At 43.7% G+C, this 22,407-nt stretch overlaps 1 protein-coding gene across 1 annotated transcript; it reads right to left on the reverse strand.

The window, feature by feature from the left end:
- Positions 1-544: 544 nt before the first annotated feature.
- Cd59 (CD59 molecule (CD59 blood group)) lies at positions 545-22,177 on the reverse strand. Its single transcript, XM_046455771.2, has 4 exons — positions 22,058-22,177; positions 11,942-12,026; positions 7,880-7,981; positions 545-1,682 (listed from the first exon to the last, which is right to left on the reverse strand). The coding sequence occupies exons 2-4, from the start codon at positions 12,006-12,008 to the stop codon at positions 1,456-1,458; spliced, it is 396 nt and encodes a 131-aa protein (XP_046311727.1). The 5' UTR covers positions 12,009-12,026; positions 22,058-22,177; the 3' UTR covers positions 545-1,455.
- Positions 22,178-22,407: the final 230 nt, after the last annotated feature.

A 22,407-nucleotide genomic window follows, 5' to 3' on the forward strand; every position in this document is an offset into this window, starting at 1 on the left:
CTTCTCTGCTTATGACTTTAGATCTCATGACATTTGTTTATGGTTTTGAATCATAGCAACAGCCACTTATGCTTTAATATGGTTTTGGACTATAAAACCATATTAAACCCTGGAAGGGGGTCGAAGGGTGTAGACCTGCAGCCTACCCCTTGGCCTGCCAGCTGGTGGATCCGGATCGCCAATTGGTGAATAAAGTTTGTCTCCTGCTTTAAGATCAACTTGGTAATTTATTGCAATCTCGCCTTAACGTGATAATAGCCCACATGAATGTATTTTATATCATCTGTGCTGAGTTAACTAGGAATCACCACACTGAATGCAGACAGGCGGGTAAAATATGCTTCCAGATCTGTTGCTATTAGTGATGGCATTGGGAAATCACACATGGCAGCCCCAAAGGCTATTCCCATTGCATGCATTCCATACATGCATGAGCACACACACATATGCACATGTGCACGCGTGCACGCACACACACTCATACACACACACACATCTTCCTAACAGTAACAGTTAAAATAGGCATACTTAGTACTCCCAGCCATGTGGTGTGGCATAGAACGTTTATTCTTAAATTACATGTGGCAAAGTCAAGATATCCCACTTTTCCAAGCAGGGTGAAAAAGGAGGGAATAGAGCTTAAATACTCATTAAGGCAATTAAATCTTTCTAGTGAAAGACAACAATGCCCACACAAAATTTATACACATGGAAAACCTCAAATCCCCCAATTCTCGCTAAAGACAAATCCTGTGTTTGTACGCCCTGCCATCTAGGAACCTTACCCGGTCCCTGCCATATGTCTTCTAGCTGAGAACAGAGCCGTGATCCCACAGTTTCTGCATTAAGGACCTCGTTGCTCTGGCAGCGGGGAGGTAGCTCTTTGGTAGAGCACTTGCCTAACATGCGAGAGGCCCCTGGTTTGATCCTTAACAAATTAAAAAAAAAAAAAAGAAAATAAAATCTCATTGCTTCTTACTGACAGCCAACATCTAGAATATTCAGTGTGCCTACATGGCAACACAGGAGCTCTGAGGTTTACAGAAGCATTTCCTGTGACGGGGAGTCTTCAAAAGAATCCCCCTGCCCCCTGAAAGTACTGCTCATGCTATTTAACTACATCCAAGGAACCAGAGGGAAACGCCTAAGGGTTGCTAGAACCCACATAAACTATCCCCATACAGCTGGTTCTCCAAGAGCAGAGGGAGGAGCATGTGACTACGGAGTTGCACATGAGTCACTCAAACCTCTGTCAAGTGCACCTTCCCTGAGCACAAGACTAGTCTTCCAAGTCTCTTGGAGTTCCTCTCTTTTATCCAAACTGTTCCAGACGAACAATTTTATTCCTTCCCAGCAGGATCCAGTTGAAAAAGAATAAAGGCTTTGGAGGGCAGCTGCCAGGAAATGGGAAAGATAGAGAAGGGGACAGCCTGCAGAATCCTTCCTGGTGTTGAATCAGAGAAAACAGTTCCAGGATGTGACCAGAACCAGCGGCACCACCAGTATGGTTTTCCCTGATAAGGTGACCGTCCCTCCTTTTTCTTTTACTGGTTTTTCGAAGTCACGGTTACACAGCTTCTTCTGGCAGCATCTATATGTTAGCTCAGGCTCTCCTAATCTTTTTGAAAACTCTTCGAAAGTGCAATCCTTATACTTCCAGCACTGGTGATATATTCGTGGCCCTGTGGGGAGACACACACAGGGGTTAAGAAATCAACTGTGTAGAGTTCTGAATCTGCCCTTGAACCCTCCATTCTACTGCTGGGAACTCACTCTGTGGAATTAGATCTAGTCAAAAAGGGTCCTCACAGCTGGGGCGTAAGAGGGACTGAGAACTCTTCCATAAGACCCGTCTTGTCAGAGCCAGTGGAGATGAGTGGGATGGAGGGGGGAGGGGAAGAGGGGGAGGAGAGCGTATTTTACACATTTAGGCATTTATACATTTAGGAGAGAAATTTGGTATTATCTACCAGGATTTTAAACAAAATCCCTTTTGATTCAGCAATTCCACTTTTAGAGTTTACCCTATGAAGTAAAAAGGTTATGATGTACAAAAGGTAAACAATAGAAGCTCAGGAATGGTCACTGAAGTACTATCCATATAGCAAGAAGAAGCTGAAAAGCAAAGAGTCTGCTAATTAAAGAGTGTTTGAAGAAATTATGAAAGGATTTCATACAGAGGTGCTCCATGCAGATAAGGAATAACACAGGCCTGTTGGGGCACAACAAGTGCCTGAGTTTAAAACAAAACACAAAAGACCAACTTCCCTCCTCCCCAAGATAAAAGCTGGTATCACCAACATCTCCCTTCAGTCACCACACCAGGTAGTGATGAGGTGCCTCAGACATTTACACTGTCTAGGGGACTGCAGACAGGCTGTGCTTGAATGTGGAGGATGAGACAGCAAGAGGGATAGAGGTTGGCACTGGTGAGTCTCTCTTAGGCTGAAAGGCTTCTACTAAAGGCCCCAAGGGTGAATGTACCTATGCACTGCCATCTCTGGGGTTGATGTGTCGTGAACCATCACTTGCTGGAAACCAGCCTCACAGAAGAGGCCTATGAGAAGTACATCAGAGATCACATGAAATCCATCAAAGGTAAATTTGAAGAACAGACCAGAAAGAATAAAACTTTTTTTTTGAGGGAGGAGGGCAAGTACTCACTCATCCACCGAGCCACACCCCCAGCCCTATTTTGTATTTTATTTAGAGACAGAGTCTCACTGAGTTGCTTAGTGTCTCACTTTTGCTGAGGCTGGCTTTGAACTTGCGATGCTCCTGCCTCAGTCTCCTGAGCCTCTGGGATTACAGGTGTATACCATCTTGCCCAGCCAGAGTAAAACCTTTTATGACAGGAGGTGAAGAATAAATCCAGCACATCCCTGCTTATTTCAAAACTACCCCATCTTTATTGGTAAAAACATGAATCTAGATGGAAGGTTTGCTCCCTCAGGCTACAGTGAGGAGTGTGTGATCCCATGCATGATTTTCTTTATGGATGCTTTAGAAATGGAAAATGTTAACAAACTTGACTTTGACCAAATTGGCTGCTGCTTATTAGCTACACAACATCAGGAATTAAGCCAAATGGGGCTGATGTCAGCCCCTCCTTGATTCTGAAAGTGAAAAAAAAAAAAACAAAACATGTCATTAGGTTGTCTAAAAATAAAACACATTTCGACTTTTAAAAAAAGGATTCAGAAAAATAGATACACCAGACTACGTCAAAGTTTAAAAACTTTTGTGCTTCAAAGGGCATTATTGAAAAAATAAAGACAACATGCAGGAAGAGAGGAAATGTTTGTAAATTAAGTGATAAGAATTTAGTAGCCAGAATATATAAAACATCTAGCTTTTAGCAGAAGCATAGAGCTGGGGGAGGAGGAAAGTAGTTTTTTCGTGTGTGTTTTGTTTTTAACTCAGGCTGTTTCCATACCAAACTTACAGGCCTGTGTCATTCCTTATCTGCATGGAATACCATGGGATGAAATTCTTTCATAATTTCTTCAAATGCTTTATAACTCCAGAATAAAAAACAAACATGCCAACAGAAATATAGGCAACAAATAGACATTTCTCCAAAGAACATATACAAATAGAGGCAATAAGCACATGAAACGATGCCCAACATCATGAGTCATTAAGAAAATAAAAATCAGGGGCTGGAGTTTTGGCTCAGAGGTAGAACGCTTGCCTAACATGCATGAGGTACCGGGTTCTATCCTCAGCACCACATGAATATAAAATAAAAGATATTGTGTCCACCTGTGACTAAAAAATAAATATTAAAAGAAAAGAAAAAGGAAATATCACAATGAGATATCACTTCATACCTGCCAGGAGGATAAGATCAAGACAATCAAGAAAACAACAAGTGTTGGCTAGTAAATGGAGAATCTAGAACTCTCAGACATGGCGGGAGGGAATGAAACATGGTGCAGAGACCCTGGAAAAGTTTGGCTGTTCCTCGACATTGAGTTATCATATGATCAAGCAATTCTACTCCTGAGTCTAAATAACCAGGAGAATGGAAAGCTATGCTCACACAAGAGCTTATGCATAAATGTCATAAATATATATTTGGCCATAACAGGAAGTGACATACTGATAGCTGCTCTTACATGGGTGAACCTTGAAAATGTAAGGCTTAGTGAAAGAAGCCAGTGACAAAGGACAATACTCTATGGTTCCATTTACATAAGTGCCCCAAACAGGCAAATGTACAAAGACCAAAAAGTAAATGAGTAGCTGGCAGGGTATGGGAGGGAGGAATGGAAAATGACTGCTAATAGGTAAGGGGTTTCTTTTGGGAGTGACAAAAGTATCCTAGCATTAAACATTGGTGATAGATGCACAACCTTGTAAATATACTAGAAGCTACTGAATTGTACATTTTAAAATGCACAGTTTATGGCATATGAATATCTCAAAAAAAGAAGAAGAAGAACATAGACATGGAAGAGTATGTAGAATATCCATTTGCATAAATGAATTATTTATGCATGGGGTAAATGCAATATTTTTTATTTGGCATGATTCCATGTTACTTTCATGGAAGAGTAGTCTTCATTTACATTTCTACATGGAACAAGATTTTTTTAAATTATCATATGAATGACTTATTTTTAAAATATTTTAAACTTCACTTAAAATCATTATACTACTCAGTAGTATAGGAAAAATTTCCACAAGCATACACCATGATATTTTTAGAAAAATGTCCATGGGCATGTAGGAAACTAAAGGCAGAAATATAAATGATGAGGATTTTATAGTGTTTTTAAAATATTCATAAAAAGCATGTTGAATGAAAAAAAATGTATTAGTTGAAAAAGAGGTGTTTTGGTATATTCTCCTCTCCCAATAAAACAGTGTCCATGTGTCAGATTGTGTGCCAGATACTGGGGATTTGTACACATAATAAGGTATCATCTTTGGACCAGAATCATTTTCTTATCTTCTGTGCTAGTGCCCATTCCTTATTTAAGATGTGTAACTATTTTATCTATTTTCATTCATAGCTTGGGGTTTAACAAAACATCTCTAAGTTCATAATTGCAGGTATATATAAACTGTCCTGCCCTCTTCCTCAGGGAGGATGGGTACTGGGATTGGATTTTAATGATCTCTTAGTCCAGAAGCAGAAGCTAGCCATCATTCCCAAAATGGCTCTATTTGCTTGAGTCATACCTATTAAAGTAGATGCTTCCAATATTACAGGAGAGGCTAATGTTCAATAGGACAAGATACTGCTTTATGTAATAGTAATTAAGTATCGGAGCTTCAAAAGCATTAAAGTTGCTATGATTTTAATTAGATAAGCCTAATAGCTTGAGGAGAACAGAGAACAATTTCTTAATAATTGCTACCAATTAATCACTTACTATGCATCCTGCGGCGTGCCAAGCACTCGAATTATCACATTCGAATGATAAACCACATCAGAACTGCCCAAAGTCAAGTGGATTCTATCAGTCTCACAGCATTAGAGGCTCTCTCTGCTTGCACAACCTCCCCACTCTTAAAGACTTGATTCAAACTTACTGAAAGCAATAGTTTCTGTCTTAAGCACCTCTAGGTGTGGCCCTTATTCAGGGCACTGTTATCATCCTCTAAGACTCTAAGTACATTTAACAGGGTTACTATTGTCAGGAGGCCACTGAGTGGTGGCTGAGTTAGCATCCAATGCCTGACTCTCTTTTAGACTTTACCCAATACTATCATATTCATTCTTTCTTCTAACTGCTCCAGTAACCCTGGAGGTAAACATTCTCATTCTACAGCTGGGGGGAAAAATGAGGTCCCAGGACCCCTTGAAGACACCCCAAATCTGAGAATGTGCAAGTCCCATACATAAAATGGGGTAGTATCTGCACATAACTCGTGCACACCCTTCTATATCTCTAGATCACTTATAATGCCTAATATGATGTAAATGCTATGAGAATAGCATTGTACTGTATTGTTTAGGGAATAATGACAAGGAAAAAAGTATGTACATAGTTAGTGTAGACAAGAGCCTGGCCCCACCCAGCTCTCTGGCCTCCTTTTTCGAGATATGAAACTTTCTCCCACACAAGCCCCTATTTGTTTTTCAAATAGTTCTGATCTGTGGTTGGTTGACCCCAGAGGAGAAACTCACAGATGTGGAGGGATGACCATATTTCAAAAAACTTCTGGTTATTACATGTCTGGCTCAAGTTTTGGGACTTATGTTTATGAGAAGAAGAAAAATGTTTGAGATTTACATGACCTTTAAAGAAAATATAAATTGCATTCCTTTGATCACTTTTAAGTTCACAGCAAAACTGGGCAGAAAATAGAGAGAAAACTGTGACCCAAACACAACCTCCCCACTAGCGACAACCCAACTGGTGTGATAGCACTTGTTATGAGTGATGAACATACATGGACTCATCACTGTTGCCCAAAGCCCACAATTTATATTAGGGGTTTATTCCTGGTGTTGTGTATTGTATTGGTCTGTTTCCCTACTTTAATGAGATGCCTGACATCGGCTAACTTTATAAAGGAGTTTATACAGCTTACAACTCAAGAGGTTCAAAGTGAAGACTGGGCCTCCTCATTGGTTGGGCTTCTGATGAGGGCCTAAAGGAGGGTGGCATCACATCATGGTAGAAGCATGTGTGGGAGAAAGGTTCATATCTCAAAAAAGGAGGCCAGAGAGCTGGGTGGGGCCAGGCTCAGCTAATTTATAATAACCCTCTCATAAGAACTACATAAGAGCTACTTTAATTCCTTTTGAAGGCTCCTACCCAACTGCCCAAGGGATTCTGTATTAGGCCCCACCCCTTAAAGGTCCCACCCAACATTGTCATACTGAAGGCTCAGCTTCCAATACATGGATCTTGTTGGTGGGGGACAAACAATATCCTAACAATTGCATAAATTCTGTGGGTTTTGACAAATATATAATGACATGTATCCATTATCATACAGAGTAGTTCATTGCTCTGAAAATCCTCTGTACTTCCCCTATTCGTCCCTCCTTTTGCTATAACCCCTGGCGGCCACTGACCTTCTTATTGTTTCCATAGTTTCATCTTTTCCAGAATGTCATGTCACTAGAATCAGATAGAATGTAGACTTTTTAGGTTGGCTTCCTTCACTTAGTAATACATTTAAGATTCCTCTGTGTCTTTCCATGACTTGATAACGCATCTCTTTTTAATGCTGAATAAAATTCTAATGTCTGAAAGTACCACAATTTATCTATTCATCTACTATAAGACCTCTTGGCTGCTTCCAAGTTTTGGCTATTATCAGTTAAGCTGTTGTAAATCTCCACAGGCATATTTTTATGTGGGTATAAGTTTTCAATCCATTTGAATAAAGAATGAGATTGCTGAATCAAAATGGTGCTTTTATAAGACACTGCCAAGCTATAATCCATGGTTGGACCATTCTGCATTCACACTAGCAATGAATGAGAGCTGCTGTTTCTCCCCCATCCTTGCCATTATCTGATGTTGTCAGTGTTTGGGATTTTGGCCACTCAGAGGTTTTCAAAAATTTTGGAGGCAGCACAGTATCACGGTTTAAAAGCACAAATTTAGGAATCAGATGAATTTCCTTGTTCAAATCCTGACTTGGTTACTTGACTTTAGTCCATTACTTAATCTGAGCCTCAGTCTCCTCATTGATTAAATGAGGATAAAAGATCATCCTGAGAGGTAGATGAGAAGTATTCAATAAAAAAAAATATATGGCAAATGCTTAAAAAAGTCTTATCTATAGCTGGTGACAATCATTGAGAACTTTACTTGTTGAATAGGAGCTGAATAATAAGAGAGGCACACGTTGGTCAGGCTCCCATGGGTTCATTGCACTTTGGAGACAGGGAATGGGAAGCTCTTACCAGCCTTAACAATGGCACACGCATCCAAGTCTAAATGACAGCGGGTGGTTTCGTTGCAGAAGGAAACAGGATCAACACAGCTGTAGCACTGCAGGGCAAACTCTACAATCATAAAGAAAACCTGTCAGGACCTGTTACACCGATACTGACTTCACCCAATAAAAGTAAGGCAGAGGTTTCTACCATCACAAGTACAGAGTGAGCTCAGCACTTTTCCTCCCTGACAATGGGCCTCCATCATGAACCACAAGGTAACCACCCAGACCAGGATTTCATGATCAACAACCTACTTTGGAGGAAACAAATGGTTGTTCATGATCCTCCCTAAAAATATTCTATTCCTCTCATTAGCAAACATACAGTATATATTTGCAGTCAATTATTACACTGTGAATTTTGTACATCAATATTTTTTGTTTCCTCTCTTGTTTTACTTATATAAGAGCATACATAATATACTTGATTTTGTCTCTTGACCTGCAAAGCCTTAAATATTTACTGCCTGGCCCTTTATAGAAAGTGGGACAACCTCTGGGATAGGGTATGATCACTGACCTGTTCCCTACTAAGGTACTAACCCAGGGCCAGCAGTACACATGGTCATGGGCAATACAGCAGCTGCACACTAAACCCTTGTGCATGGGGCAGCGGGTCACAGCAGACACACTGGAAATGGAGGACAGCTTACACGACAGGCCACTGCCCCACTGCCTAATTCAAAAAACAATATTGTTCCACCTCAGGTTCTTAGGACTCATCTTTGCCAGCTAAACCTTGGGTTTTCCTGTGTTATTTTTCCTTCTCTATTTTTATCACAAAAGTGACCACCACCCCCCCCCCCCAAAAAAAAAGAAGAAGAAGAAGAAGAGGAGTTACAGTCAATATTTGTAATGGGGAGAAGCTGAGGAATCCAGAGTCAAAAGGAAATCTTCCTGAGTCATGTGGATACGCCCTTCTCTAGTACCTGAGAGAATGACCTTCCTGCCACTATGTGGCTTCTGCTATGACCTCAGTATTTAGTGGTGGCTACCTGTAAAAAGACATTTTCAAAGATGAAACGTGTAAAATCTCACAGAAGAATGTTAGGATTAAACCAGTGTGGGTTGTGGAGCCTGAGAGCTGACTTCTAGTTCTAAGGTCATCTCCAGGGGATGTGGAGATTTTTCCAGAAGTCCAACAGAAAGTGGGTCCTCACTGCCTGAGCACAGTGAAGAGTCAAGCTCTCTACAGCATCTTAAATGGTCAAATCTGCTTTTTCAGGTGTGAAATCCCACCCACAGGAGATCCTGTGGTTTGGGAAGGTTCCAGATAAACCCCTTGAAATATCAGTGTAAAAAACTTCTCCCTCTAGGTTTGCAGATGATTGGAGAGGGGAAGTGACCCAAAGGACAAGGACACTCAGCTACAAAGCAGCAGAGCTAGAGCAGGCCCCCAACCCTATAGGCAGGGCTCCATCAGACTGCTCTGCCCACTCTTCCCCAGGGGCAGCACTGGCCATACCTGGGCGAGTAGAGAAGTATAATAGAAGGCACGAGAACACCATTTCTCATAGTCTCTTCCTTGTGCCAGATGTGTGTATGTACACATGAGAAGAAAGAATAGAACTGGGCACGGTGGCACATGCTTGTCATCCCAGCAGCTCTAGAGGCTGAGGTAGGAGGATTTTGAGTTCAAAGTCAGCCTCAGCAACAGAGAGGCACTAAGCAACTCAGTGTGACCCTGTCTCTTTTTTTTTTCCATAAGTCCAACAGAAAGTGGGTCCTCACTGCCTGAGCACAATGAGGGATGTGGGTGGGGATATGGCTCAGTGGTCGAGTGCCCCTGAGTTCAATCCCCAGTACCAAAAAAAAAAAAAAAAAAAAAAACCCCAAAGAATGGAAGACCCGAAGAGCTGGAAGAGGGAAGGTGTGGTATTAATCTGGCTGTCTGAGGGCCATTTTAAAAGATCACCCATAGGCGTCAATCTTATCCTGGCTGGAACCAGAGCTTATTTGGCTTCTTGACAAACCTTTAGTTAGGGGTCGAGGCCCATATTTGGAATTTCTGTGGGCCAAAATTTTCATATCTAATGTATTCATCTAATGTCCAAATGTCTGTGCATTTATGCATTAAGCCCTTCATAGAATTGTTATAAGATGAAGGTTTCAAGGAACTTCAACTCCAAATTGCAAGAGAAAGATGTCAACTATCCCACCCAAAGTCACACAGCTGCTAGGTAATGGAACTGAGACGCAGACTCAGGCCACCAGTTCTAACACCCAAGTATGGTTTAACCAAGACTTTCTTCTAATTGTCCCGAGTGGGACAAGAAGGAAAGGGGACACGGTGGGGGAAAAACCGGGATCAAAGACAAGTAATTAATGGATTTTTTGATATTCTGACTTCTAACCAAAGGCAGACGGGACTTGACCCTTAGGGCTACTCGGACCTGGGATATTTTCCCCTGATTCCTAAAGGAAGTTGTCCTAAGTCTCAACCTCTGTAACAACAGGCACCTTTGTGCTACTTGATTTGCTTCACTGTAAGGATCAAATGTCATTTTCTGCCTGAGGGGGATGTTTCTGCCTATGACATAATGGCCTGTGTCACAAAAGTTCCCCCAAGGTTTCACAGTGTCTTGGGCAACAGCAAGGGCACTCTCTCTCTCCCCTCCCTTCTCTCTGTCCGTCTCCCTTTTTCTTCCTCTTTCTCTTCTTCTTCTTTCTCTTCTTCTCTCTCTCTCCCATGTGTGTGGGTGAACTTCACATTCCAATTACTATCGTAATTACAGGCAATACACTGGGTAGAAGAACTGAGGAAGGAACACCGTGCTGTGACACGGGGACCACATTATAACCTCCTTTCGGGAGGTGATGAGGAAGGTGGGTGAGGAGGGGAATCCTGACTTCTCTTTTTTCTCTGAAAGGGAGAGAGCAGTCAGGTGTGTCCTTGGGCAAATTGCTTCTCCTGCTGCAGTCTCCTCCACTGTCCAATTAGCACAAGAGCACGGCCCCTCATGGAGGGCTGGGGGGATTAGATGAGGTAGGCTTTGTCCTGGTTCCTAGTACACAGTAAGCCATCAATATGTGGTAGCTACTAATACACCCAACACTGCAGAGACCTTTTTTTTTTTAATTATTCATTGTATTGCTACTTCTTTTTCTCCCTTCCACCCCAACCCCAGAAGGAAAGGCATCAGTAGTGGCCAGGATGCTGTACCAACAGGACACAGGCAGGAAGAACGTTTGATCTTTACGATGAAGCAAAACAAAGTGGCACCATTGTTCTATTACGGAAGACTCAGGCCAACTTCCTCCAGGAACCAGGGGAAGGGTGGTTCAGAATGGGGCAGCCCAGGAGAACAGGCAGCCCAGGAGGGGGGCCTGGAATAGGTGTGAAGACAGGCATCCAGGGTTCACATCTGGTGAAACACTTCTGGGTGTTCTTTAACAAGTTATTTCTTCTCTTTGAGACTCACTCTTGTCATTTGTCAAACAGGGATAACACAGTACTCACTGCATTGGGTTGACATGAGGGTTAAACACGTAAATACAAGGACCATGACTGGCAGACTGATCAGCACGGAAATGCTCTAAGCTTTAGCTGCTGCTCTCACTATGATTATCATCACTGTTGCTAAGGAGAAGTCACAGAGTGGAGGATTGAGCTCAAAAGGCTCTGGGGACAATGGGAAGGACCTGAAGGGACTTGCCCATCACTATAAGGCAGGCTTCCACTGCAATCCTCAGGTAGCTTGTGGTGAGAAACCATAGGCTTCGGTGAAACCTAAGCTGTTCAGTTCCCCTGCCCAGAAAAAGGCAGCCCTGTAACTCAGGATGGGCTGTAACTCAGGAAGGTGTCCCACTGACAGCAAGGTCACAGCTTAGGAAGGAGGTGTCATAAAACCTCAGACCTGTAACACTGGAGGCAGAAAAACCAAAGCCAGGCCTGGAAGAGGGACTGGGGTGGAAATTGAGGCCAGTCGTGTCAGTTTCGTCTCCCAGAGGCCTAATAGGAAGAAAATTCAGGACCAAGACAGGCAGGATGGTTCGTATCTGTGTCCAGAGACTCTCTACCACTCACCTGAGTGGCAGAGGACAACCGGAATGAACAGGACTCCGAGGAGGGTGAGTCCTCCTCTGCTTCTCATGGTGATGGTCCACAGAGTCTGTAAGGAAAGGACAAGAAGAGTTGTTATGGAACAACGAGTGACTGCTGGTTATCTCAAAACCAAGAGCACAAGGTCAAAGTGGCCTCAGAAAACATGAGGAAGGTGCTAACAGACCAATACCAGGAAACTTCCAGGCTAGGATGCCATGAACCCAGGGGTCCTCTTGGGTAGGGCAGTACTGGACCTCTTCTCCCTCCCCAAGACCTCAGCTTACTGGAAAATGCTGCCCGACTTGGGCAAAGGGGCAGCTATGGGGGAATCCAAGCTCACTGGGCTCAGTCAGGAATAGCTGGACCCTACCCTAGCTCTAACCTAAGCTAGAATGTACCCTCAAATAAACCCAGTCCCTACAAGCCTCAGTGTTCATTACCACGCAGTGGGAATACTACTCTCTTGTCCAGAAGGTTGCTGTCCAGTGAAAATACCAGAAAACTAATGAATATGACAACTGCAGTTCTTGCTCTGCTGGCACCACCCCAACCTGCTGGCTGAGCTGGAGGGCCAGACCAGGCCACTAAGTAAAGAGGACCAAGAATGTCCCCACGAGGCAGCAGCATGTGTTCAGCAGCAGAACAGGTGGCAAAGGCTTAGCATGCATGGAAGCTATGGCTCCCCACCCCAACAGATGCCATGGGGACACGTCCTTGTCCCCCCTGGGGATGCGAAAAGAGGGTCTGGGCAACCTCAGTGACTAGTCCTCATTACATAAGTGACTAATACAGCAGGAAGCATCATCTGAGAAGGGAAGGCTGAGTGCTTTGAGCCCTCTTTTCAGTCAATAAGGAAAACAAGGCACAAAAGCTTTTTAGACTGGCCTAAGTGCAAAGCTTTTTGGTAGCAGATTCAGGAACTCTCCCAACACCACCCCTTTACCCCTGGGCCTATCCTGAAGTAAGGAGGTGACAGATGCTGTAAGTGAAGGTGCTGTACATTCTACTCCCCTAAGCCCGACAGGTCTGGCAGACAGATGGGGCCTTGGTGGGGAGAGTCACCTGCCCTCCTCTGGGTCAGGAAGGCAGCGGTCCCTAAAGCTTTTGGACCATAATCTCTCACATCTTTGAAGGGCAGTGCTATGCAGGAAGTGGTGGATGAAGGCCAGTGGAGGACTGAGAAGCTGGACAGGGCAGGGTCTAATGCTGTCCACAAAAGAAAACGCTGAGTCATGCTCAAGAGTGAGGGTGTTGGGCTGGGGATGTGGCTCAAGCAGTAACACGCTCACCTGGCATGCGCAGGGCACTGGGTTTGATCCTCAGCAGCACATAAAAATAAAATAAAGATGTTGTGTCCACCGAAAACTGAAAAATAAATATTAAAAAATTCTCTCTCTTCTCTATCTTTAAAAAAAAAAAAAAAGAGTGAGGGTGTCAAGGACAGCCAGGGCCAGGCCTTTCCTTACAAGTGGAGCCTCCTCCAGCTCCCTTGGCACCCTGCCAGCTTCCTGCTTGGTTCCCCATGCTCTGGGGTTTCTGGGTAGAAAGAAGATTTATAGGCTCAGGTTAGCCAAGGCACCCAAGAGATAGGGGTATAGATCCAAGGTCCCCAAAGAGCAAAAGCACTTTAGGCACTTTCTAAAAGTTCAGAATAGGTACTAGGTCAGGATTCCCAACAGAGTAGGAGGGAAGGAGCCTCCTTACTTGGGTTAGGCACCAGCAAGGTGTCAGATGGCTGGAACTGCTAGCTTTAGGTCTTTGACATAAGTAGCACTGTTATAACACACTGGATCCCTTACCTAGAACCTTTCTATGACAAAGTGGTGATAAAGTGCTTTAGAAAACACTGGCCTAAGAAGAGAGCAGGAACAAGACCATGAACTTGTCAAGGGTGTGGCTTCTGAGACTACTCTGGAGGCTTTTGAACAATGCCTTGAACAGTTCTGGCTCTGCCACTTATTTGCTGTATGTTACTTGGGACCTCCATGGGGACAGTCATACATGCTGCACAGCACAATACCTGGCCAGAGAAGGCACTCCAAAAGCAGCAGACACTACTGGTATTACTGAGAAGTCATGAGATTATCAGGAAGAAGAAATCAGAAGGGAGGGAGTCCTGGAGGGTGAAGTGGCGGGTAGACAGAGGGTAGCACTGGTCGAAGAAGCAAGATAAACTCTCCAGATGGCTCTCCAGATGGAAGCCCCAAACCTAAGGCAGCCTTCAGGTTTCTGGGTTGCAAGGGGAGTGTGAAGCCTTAGCTTAGACTCTGCAATAGCTAGCTAGTAGTCACTGGAGCTGCTTCCATGTCGAGGCTGCAGGAAGGCAAAGATGGCAAAAGAAGGAAGTGGCCAGGGTGGTGCTGATGCCAGGACTGTGCTATTCGGGTCTTTATTCAGCACTACTAACATGGGTTTCCCAGAGCAGCATGGTCTATGGCATGTGTGCTGGTGGGGAGACAGAAAAGGGAACAGCTGATTGGTTAAAGTGATTTTATAAACACCCCAAGATGTTGACAGCAGGTACCATTAAACAGGATTATTTGTGACTTTTTCTTTATGATCCTTTACCTTTTGTCACCCATCCCCCGAATAGTCTATAAAAAACCAAGTGTTAGTTTTATCATCAAAAGTATCAGGAAAATACACACGTTGCAGATGTTTCCCTTTTTTTTAAAAAAAAAAATACTTTTTGGTTGTAGTTGGTCACAATATCTTTATTTTTTTATTTACTCATTTTTATGTGGTGTGCCTCACACATGCTGGGCAAGCGCTCTACCACTGAGCCACAACCCCAGCCCAGATGCCCTTTTAATAGTGCCCTATCAGCTATCATTTGGTAAATCTATTTCAGAATTTAAAAGAAAACAAAAACTCAATCGATGGTTTGAACCTCCTCCCTAATCTAAAATACCCTCCATTATTAAAAAAAAAAAAAAAAAAAAGGCGCCCATAAGTGTAGATAACATGGTGGCTAAACCAGAAGTGCTATCAATATCCACTCAGACCAAGCACAGCTTAAAAGGAAGGCACACCCAGAAGGTGTCAACTTCTCCCTTTTCTAAAAACATCAAGACTCAGTAATAACAGTGTGTCTGTTCCTACGGACTATTCTAATAATACTGACATAACTATTCTAATAATATTGATATTATTCCCAAAAAGGCTTAGTTCTTCCAAAGAATGCACTACTGACAATCCCCAAAGAAGACAGTGACAAGCCTTTTTCCTCTGAGGGTAGACAATTCTCAAAAACAGCCCAAAGGTATTCTGACTGGGGTCCTCAGAATAAGATGGGTAGCCTATTGAAAAATACCATTTTGGGGTTGCGGATCACACTTTAAACCAGCCTTATGTCTAAGGACACATTTTTCTGGGTACTTGACTCTAAAGTAAATTCCTTAATGGGCAATGGAAATAGGCTTTTCATCACAGGAATAAGCAAATAACAAAGTTAAACAAACGTTGTTTAAAAGAGCAAAAGTCCAACATATGGGGTTGAATACACAGAGGCATGAAGAATTCCTGGAATGGAAGGTGCTCACAAGGTTTGATCCAGTTTAAAAATAGCTATAATTTATTACTTTTTCTTTTAAACATATTTATATCTGTTGAGAGTCACAGCCGAAGGGGCCCCAGCAAACTTCCAGCTGCCAGCTGATGATTGGCTTACAGCGTTTCCACAGGGAGAACAGCAGCCAATTTGGATTCCAGAGAGATTAACTAAGGTCCTGACCCAGTGATTGTCTGGAGTCGGAGGTCTGTTTTTGTGTTTCCACAGGGAGAACAGCAGCCGATTTGGATTCCAGAAAGATTAACTAAAGCGATTTCTACAGACCAAAAAGATGATTTGGCTCAAATCCATAACAGCTGATATCCAAAACTCCAGTTTAGCTATTCTTACATCTGCGACAGAACCAGGATGCTTTTTTCAATATCTATTTTATTATTACCCTTTCCCATATCATGAAGTTCTATTTTGTTTTTTGAGCTCATACAGACCTAGGTTAATGTTTTGCTGATCAGTTCTATTTTTTGACTATAGAGTTTTCAAACATTGCAATGGCTTGGTGTATCCTCCTCCCTTCTGCTTGTGATGGTCGTTCAGCTAAAATTTGGGGGCCAACAGAGGTGAGACAAAGAACCTCACCACCTCGCTGGTACAAAGACCTATCCACAGGTGTGGCTGTATGCTGGATCGGTAGTCAATGACTGGTAAGATCCAATTGCAATGGTACCAACCTAAGACAGGAGGCTGACGCCTTGAGGTCAGCTCATAAGATGACGGGTAAGAACCATATGTAGTATTGGACAACCTAAGGCAGATACCGTCCCTAAGCCACATGCTTGTTGTTTAAACAGAGAGGGGGAGATGTTGAGAGCCACAGCGGAAGGAGCCCCAGCAAACTTCCAGCTGCCAGCAAACTTCCAGCTGCTAGCTGATGATTGGCTCACAGCGGCCCCAGCAAACTTCTAGCTGCCAACTGATTGGCTCCTCTGCAGTGATGCTCATTGGGTTGTTTCCCCGCCCTTTCAGACCTCGGAGCTGCTCACTGGGGGACTTTTTTTTGGCTCCGCCCATGCAACCCAGCCAATCGGCCTCAAGAGCAGGAGGAGTGGGGGAGGTTGAGAGGCTTGTGGGAAGCCGGTGGTTGCAGTTGGGCTCTGAAGGTTTTCCTGAAGAGCTGTGTGGTTTGGCTTGTGTGGTTCTAAAAATAAAGTTCGTTTCTTTTAACAAGTGGCTCCTGAATGGTGCCCAGCCAGACTGCGGCATATATCTATTTACACACACACACACACACACACACACACACCTGCATAAAAAAAACATGTTTGGAATAATGTATCAATTCTTCTGAATATTTTGGAAGGTGTTTAATAGAGTGGTACAGTTAGGAGCAGTTTGTTCCTGCTTAACTTTTCTTTTTTTCTAACACCAAATATTTTTTATACAAAATCTCTCAAAACAAGAGAATTATTTTAATGTACTTATGCATCATTTCATTTCTGGTTTCTTAGCTTCATTTTTCTACTACTCTGCCTGATTAGGTATGAAATAATATATACAGGCTCTCAAAACTGTCTAAGATTAAAAACCAAGTTGTGTGTGTGTGTGTGTGTGTGTGTGTTTTCTAGGTCTGAAATATAACAGACCATATTTGTAAAAAATGAGGACCTGGGTGATTTTCTAGTCTTTCCTAAAAGTGATACCTATATTATAATATTGCTTTGCTTCCAATTATGCAACCTTGAAACAGTCAAATCCTTTCCCTCAGTTCCTAATTTGTAAAGTGGTCAATAATGATTTTACATGAGGATAGAATACAAAAACAAGATGTGAAGGTTTAAAAAACTCAACCCAGATTATAATGCCCTGTGTCAGTTTCAGAGACAAATAGACGAATGTACAAATAGACGAATGTACACACAACCTTGAAGTTCACTCTGTCCTGGCTCAGACTTGACCTGGAAATAATATTTTAGTCAAGATGCTACATTTCTGAATTTCTTCCAGTTTTACAGAATAGCAAAACAGACAAAAGCCAGGAGAAATGGTGGAAGGAACCAGGACTGTGTTCTATTTGAGAAAGTGTACCAGAGAGAGTTACTGACTCCAAACTTCTGAGGAAGATTCTTTTTTATGGGGGGTGAGGAGGTGAGAGGATTGAACTCAGGGGCACTCAAACACGGAGCCATATCCCCAGCCCTAGTTTGTATTTTATTTAGTTTTATATCTTTTTAGAGACAGGGTATCATTGAGTTCTTAGCACCCTGCTTTTGTTGAGGCTGGCTTTGAACTCAGGATCCTCCTGCCTCAGCCTCCCAATTTGCTGGGATTGTGCCACAGCACCTGGCTCCATGTAATTTCCAAATACAAAATTAGGATCAACAAGGGAAGCATTTTGGATTTCTTGAACATCAGCTGTTTGCCCTATCTGCCCTGCTACATGCCAGGGTGGGCCCTGGACTAATGGTCAGCACATTTGGAAGGCAATTCTCTTGATGGAATGTAAAAAGCTTCCTATCAGTTGGAAAGACTCAGGCAGCAGAGGTTGCAGATCAGAGATGCTGCAATAAAGATTCCTACAGAAGACAGTAAGAGGCAAAACCCAAATTGCCCAAGGACTAAAGAATCTCATTCTATAATAAAAACTGCTTGACAATTATTTATTTCCACCCACCTGAAATGCAAGGGGAAGCTAAACAGTGGCAAGATGATTTACAAATATGGGCATCCCTTAGTGGAAATGTTTTGAGTAGCAAATGTTTGGGGTATTTAGGTAGAAAATATAGTGTGAGCCTATAGCCCATTGTTTTATTTTATTAATTTTTTTGAGAGAGAGAGAGAGAGAGAGGGAGGGGGGGAGAGAGAGAGAGAGAGAGAGAGAGAGAGAGAGAATTTTTTTAATATTTATTTTTTAGTTTTCGGCAGACACATCTTTATTTGTATGTGGTGCTGAGGCTCGAACCCGGGCCGCATGCATGCCAGGCGAGCCCGCTACCGCTTAAGCCACATCTCCAGCCCCAAAGCCCATTGTTTTAAATGGGAAAACAAAAATGTGGCACTGACCATCCAAAAGCCCTGAGTCCCCTAAATAGCACAAACATATGATATCTGAACATATCATTAAAACTGTATGTGTTTACCTAACTTGTATATACATAAGCAACTCAGAGATGCTTGAGCAGAAAGCACTTAACACTTTAAGTAACAATTTAGTGCCGGGCGTGGTGGTGAACACCTGTAATCCCAGTGCGTGGTGGAGGGGGGCTGAGGCAGAAGGATTGTGAGATCAAAGCCAGCCTCAGCAAGAGCGAGGTGCTAAGCAACTCAGTGAGACCCTGTCTCTAAACAAATATAAATAGGGCTGGGGATGTGGCTCAGGTCGGGTACCCCTGATTCAATTCCTGGTATCCCCAAAATAAATGAATGAATGAATAAATAAATAATGATTCAGTGATGAAATGAAGGCATCCACAGGTTGGTATATTTAGTACTAGGGAGTAGGTTCAGTCTTCACCTCTGCCTCCTGGTCATCCCTTCAATAGTAATTTGTGAGCCCACTGTGTGTGTGCAGGTGCGTGCTGGGCACTGGCTATTGCTGTTGATCAAGGTCAGAGCCTTACACTCTAGTAGGGGTGGGCACCAATGAGGGACAAAAGGAAGAAAATAAAGGAGTGGGGGTTACAATACTAGTTGTCAATTTCACTGAACATCCAAATCACAGATTGACAGACCCCACCCCACCCTATACCTGGGATCAGTAGGTCTAGTGTAGCGCCCAGGAAGATGCATTTCTAGCCGGTTCCCAGGTGCTGGGCCAGAATTCACACTAGAAACCACAAGGCTACAGTGACCTGGTGCAAGGGCGAGACTACTTTATATAGGGTGTCCCAGCAGGGCTGTAAAAGGAGCTGCTGATTCTGATTAAATAATGAAGAGTTTCTTCTCTTCAGGCGGCATGTGATCACACCATTGAATGCAATATGTTACCAAATGCAAGCTATTAGGCAAGTCCTTGTTTCTGTGTTAACTTCTATGTAGTGAGCAAATATTATAGGTCAATTGCTATGCTGAGGACTCTTGCCATAGTTACGGAGTTAATCTTCACAACAATGCTATAAAGTAAATGTAATCTCTGTTCCAATTATAAGAAACTGAGGCTGGAAGAGAGCCAGTTGACACAATTGTGGTATTCAGAATACTACCTCTTGCCCCCAAAGATGTCTGCATTTCTAATCTGTGACTAGAGGCAGCTTTACATGGCAAGTGGCTGTTAGATGAGATTAAGATTATAGAGATTATTCTAGGTTACCCAGGGGGCCCAATATAATCATAGGATCATTCAAAGTCAGAGAGGATACAGCAGATTCTGTCAGAAAATGTGACAACTGAAAAAGAGGGAGGAGAGATGAACTCAACTCCCTCTTGTTAACTTAAGACAGGAAAGCTTCCACGCCAAGGCATACAGGTGACCTCTGGAAACTGACTGGTCCTTAACACACACCCAGAAAGGAAACCAGACCTGTCCCCCTCTCACAAGGATTGTATTTGCCAGTAACCTGAGTGAGCAAGCATGTATTTCGGAAGCTGAATTCAGGAGTCTCCCCACCACATCATTATGATTCAGAAAGGAGCACAGGCTGCTGCCCCACTTTGGCCCCAGTGCCACCTGTGTCAGACTCTAGACAGAGGACAGAACAACAAGGTTAATAAGTCTGTATTTTTTTTAAGCTGCTAAACTTGTAATTTGTTTCCGAAGCCAGGAAAAACCAATATAAATCAGACGTGGCGGGATACTCCTGTAGTCCCAGCTACTCCCATATCCTCAGCTACTTGGGAGGTAGGGGTGGGAGGGTGGCTTGAATTCCAGAACCGCCTAGGCTGTGCAGCAGGGACCCATCTCAAAACAAAACAAAACAAAACAAAACAAACAAGAAAAAGAAAACTAACATAGCAACCTCATTACTGCAAAGCAGTGGAACACTATTTAAACGGAGATCTGAGCTCAGAATCAACTCTGTGGTGGGAGACTACCGAGTTCAGCTTCTGAAATACATTCAGTTGAAGGGTATATAAAGGAAAGAATCCTCTTCTCCCCTCAAATTTTAACATTTGAAATTTCTGTAGGATTCACTGTCACCCACAAGTACAGTTACTCTCCTGGGAGCCTGGGCCTGATGATCTTCAAGATTAGACAGATTCTAAAACTCCTGATGTCCTCATTTTATAGGAAATTAATAGAGGCCCCCTCCCAGAGGGGGGGGGGTAGTGTGGGTGTGAAATTACCTATCCTAGGGTGATAGGAAAGTTGCAAAGCCACATTGGATTCATCTTACCTCTACTCATCAGAGTCTGGTAACTCACAAGGGGCTTAACAGATCCTGGGGTTAGTAGTGTCAGGGACCTAAAACATCTGTATCCTTAAAACCTTGGACATGCTATTGCCAAACATGCTGAGGCACCCCAAGATCAGTTACTCAGTTCAAAACACTAATGACATCAACAGGGAGAGGGAAAAAAAAAAGCACCATCATAATGGAAAAGCCCCTCCCAGCCACCCAAAGGGCCAGAAAGAGCCACCCCAGACCTGAAAGCACACAAATCTGCAGTTTCCCATACAAGGGTACCCCTATAATTTGTTAATTTGTTCCCTATAAGGAATTCAAATCTCTGGTCTCTCATCCAGGTCCTCCCACCCTAAAAATCCATCTTTCATCTTCCAAACCTCTCAGCAGAAGGAAATGTTTTCCTTAGAGCAAAGTTTCTACTCTTCACTATCAAAGTCCATGCCACAAATTTCAGGAAAGTTCGGTTTGCACTGAGGAACTCCTCCTCCTTGCATTCCCATTATAAATTACCCAGGAACTATAAATAGCCTTATATGGGCAAATGTTGCCACCTCCCTGACAGAGATTTGTGTGCTTTCTTCGAGGCAGTAAATTCCCTCCAGTGGGGAATCTGAGAGATCACAGGGATACCTGAAAAAAATTGCCACAATTACCAGGTGCCAGGCTGGGCCTTTCTGCGATCTCACTTAGTCCTTGCCACCACCTTATGAAGCGAGGTCCACGGTTTTACTGATGAGAAAATGAGGTTTATTTAATAGCTTGCGGCAATTTCCTAGGGAGCACCAGTTCTTCGTGAACGGCAACTCCCTAACGTTTTGTCAAAAATTCGACCTTCTGGCTCTAAAGAGGGTGCAGCTGAGCAGATCTGGGAAAACAAAGGTCTCTGCCGTGCAGTTCCAAAATTCAACCTCCAAGGGAAGAAAAGGGCATTGCTCGCGCGGAGGCTGATTCGGGGATCCTCCTCTCTACAAGGCCAGAGCTTCTCTGGAGGTAAAGGTCGGGGCGGGTGCTCAGGATCCCAAAGGGATTGACGTCCCGCTGCTCCGCCCACCCCGCCCTTTTTGGTGCCACACCCTGCTCTTTCTTGGTGTCCAACCTGGCCTTTCTGGTTGGTAAACAGGGGGCCACCCCCTCACCACGCGCCCTTCTGACGCACTGCCCAGCTGAAAGCCGGGGCGCAGGACAGCGGGCACACCCGCGGGGGCTGCGCACCAGGGACGGAGGACAGCGCGCACGGCCGGGGCTTACCGGAGTCGCCGGGGCGAGGAGGCTGCAGCCAGCGCGGCCTCGGTACTCCGCGGCGCCGCTGGGCGGGCCAGGCTCGGCCCCGCCTCCACCCGCTCCGGGCCGGGCTCGGTGACCGCCTCCTTCCCGGGATGACCGAGCGCTGCCGCCGGGACTCGACTAACGTTTCAGACCCCGGGGGACCCAAGTTCTGCGCAGCCTCTTCGCTTTTGTTACCGAAAATAAACACAAGCTACTCCAAAAGACTTCAGATCCCCGCCCCCCACTAAAAAAAAAAAAAGTTTATAAATATATTAATGTTTTCCAAAAGGTGTTTGTATTCAAACTGCGCCTGCCTTGTTCGCACGTGACCT

Source organism: Marmota monax, unplaced genomic scaffold, assembly GCF_021218885.2.
Source record: "Marmota monax isolate L192 unplaced genomic scaffold, Marmota_monax_Labrador192_F-V1.1 WCK01_AAM20220418_F8-fsc00047, whole genome shotgun sequence".
NCBI lineage: Eukaryota > Metazoa > Chordata > Mammalia > Rodentia > Sciuridae > Marmota > Marmota monax.

Excerpts from the sequence above, each read along its gene's own strand:
- Cd59 (XM_046455771.2), bottom strand. The coding sequence starts at position 12,008 with ATGAGAAGCAGAGGAGGACTCACCCTCCTCGGAGTCCTGTTCATTCCG. Across the intron at positions 7,982-11,941 it reads GGTTGTCCTCTGCCACTCAG|AGTTTGCCCTGCAGTGCTAC; the intron begins GTGAGTGGTAGA and ends TTATGATTGTAG. Across the intron at positions 1,683-7,879 it reads GTGTGCCATTGTTAAGGCTG|GGCCACGAATATATCACCAG; the intron begins GTAAGAGCTTCC and ends GTCTCCCCACAG.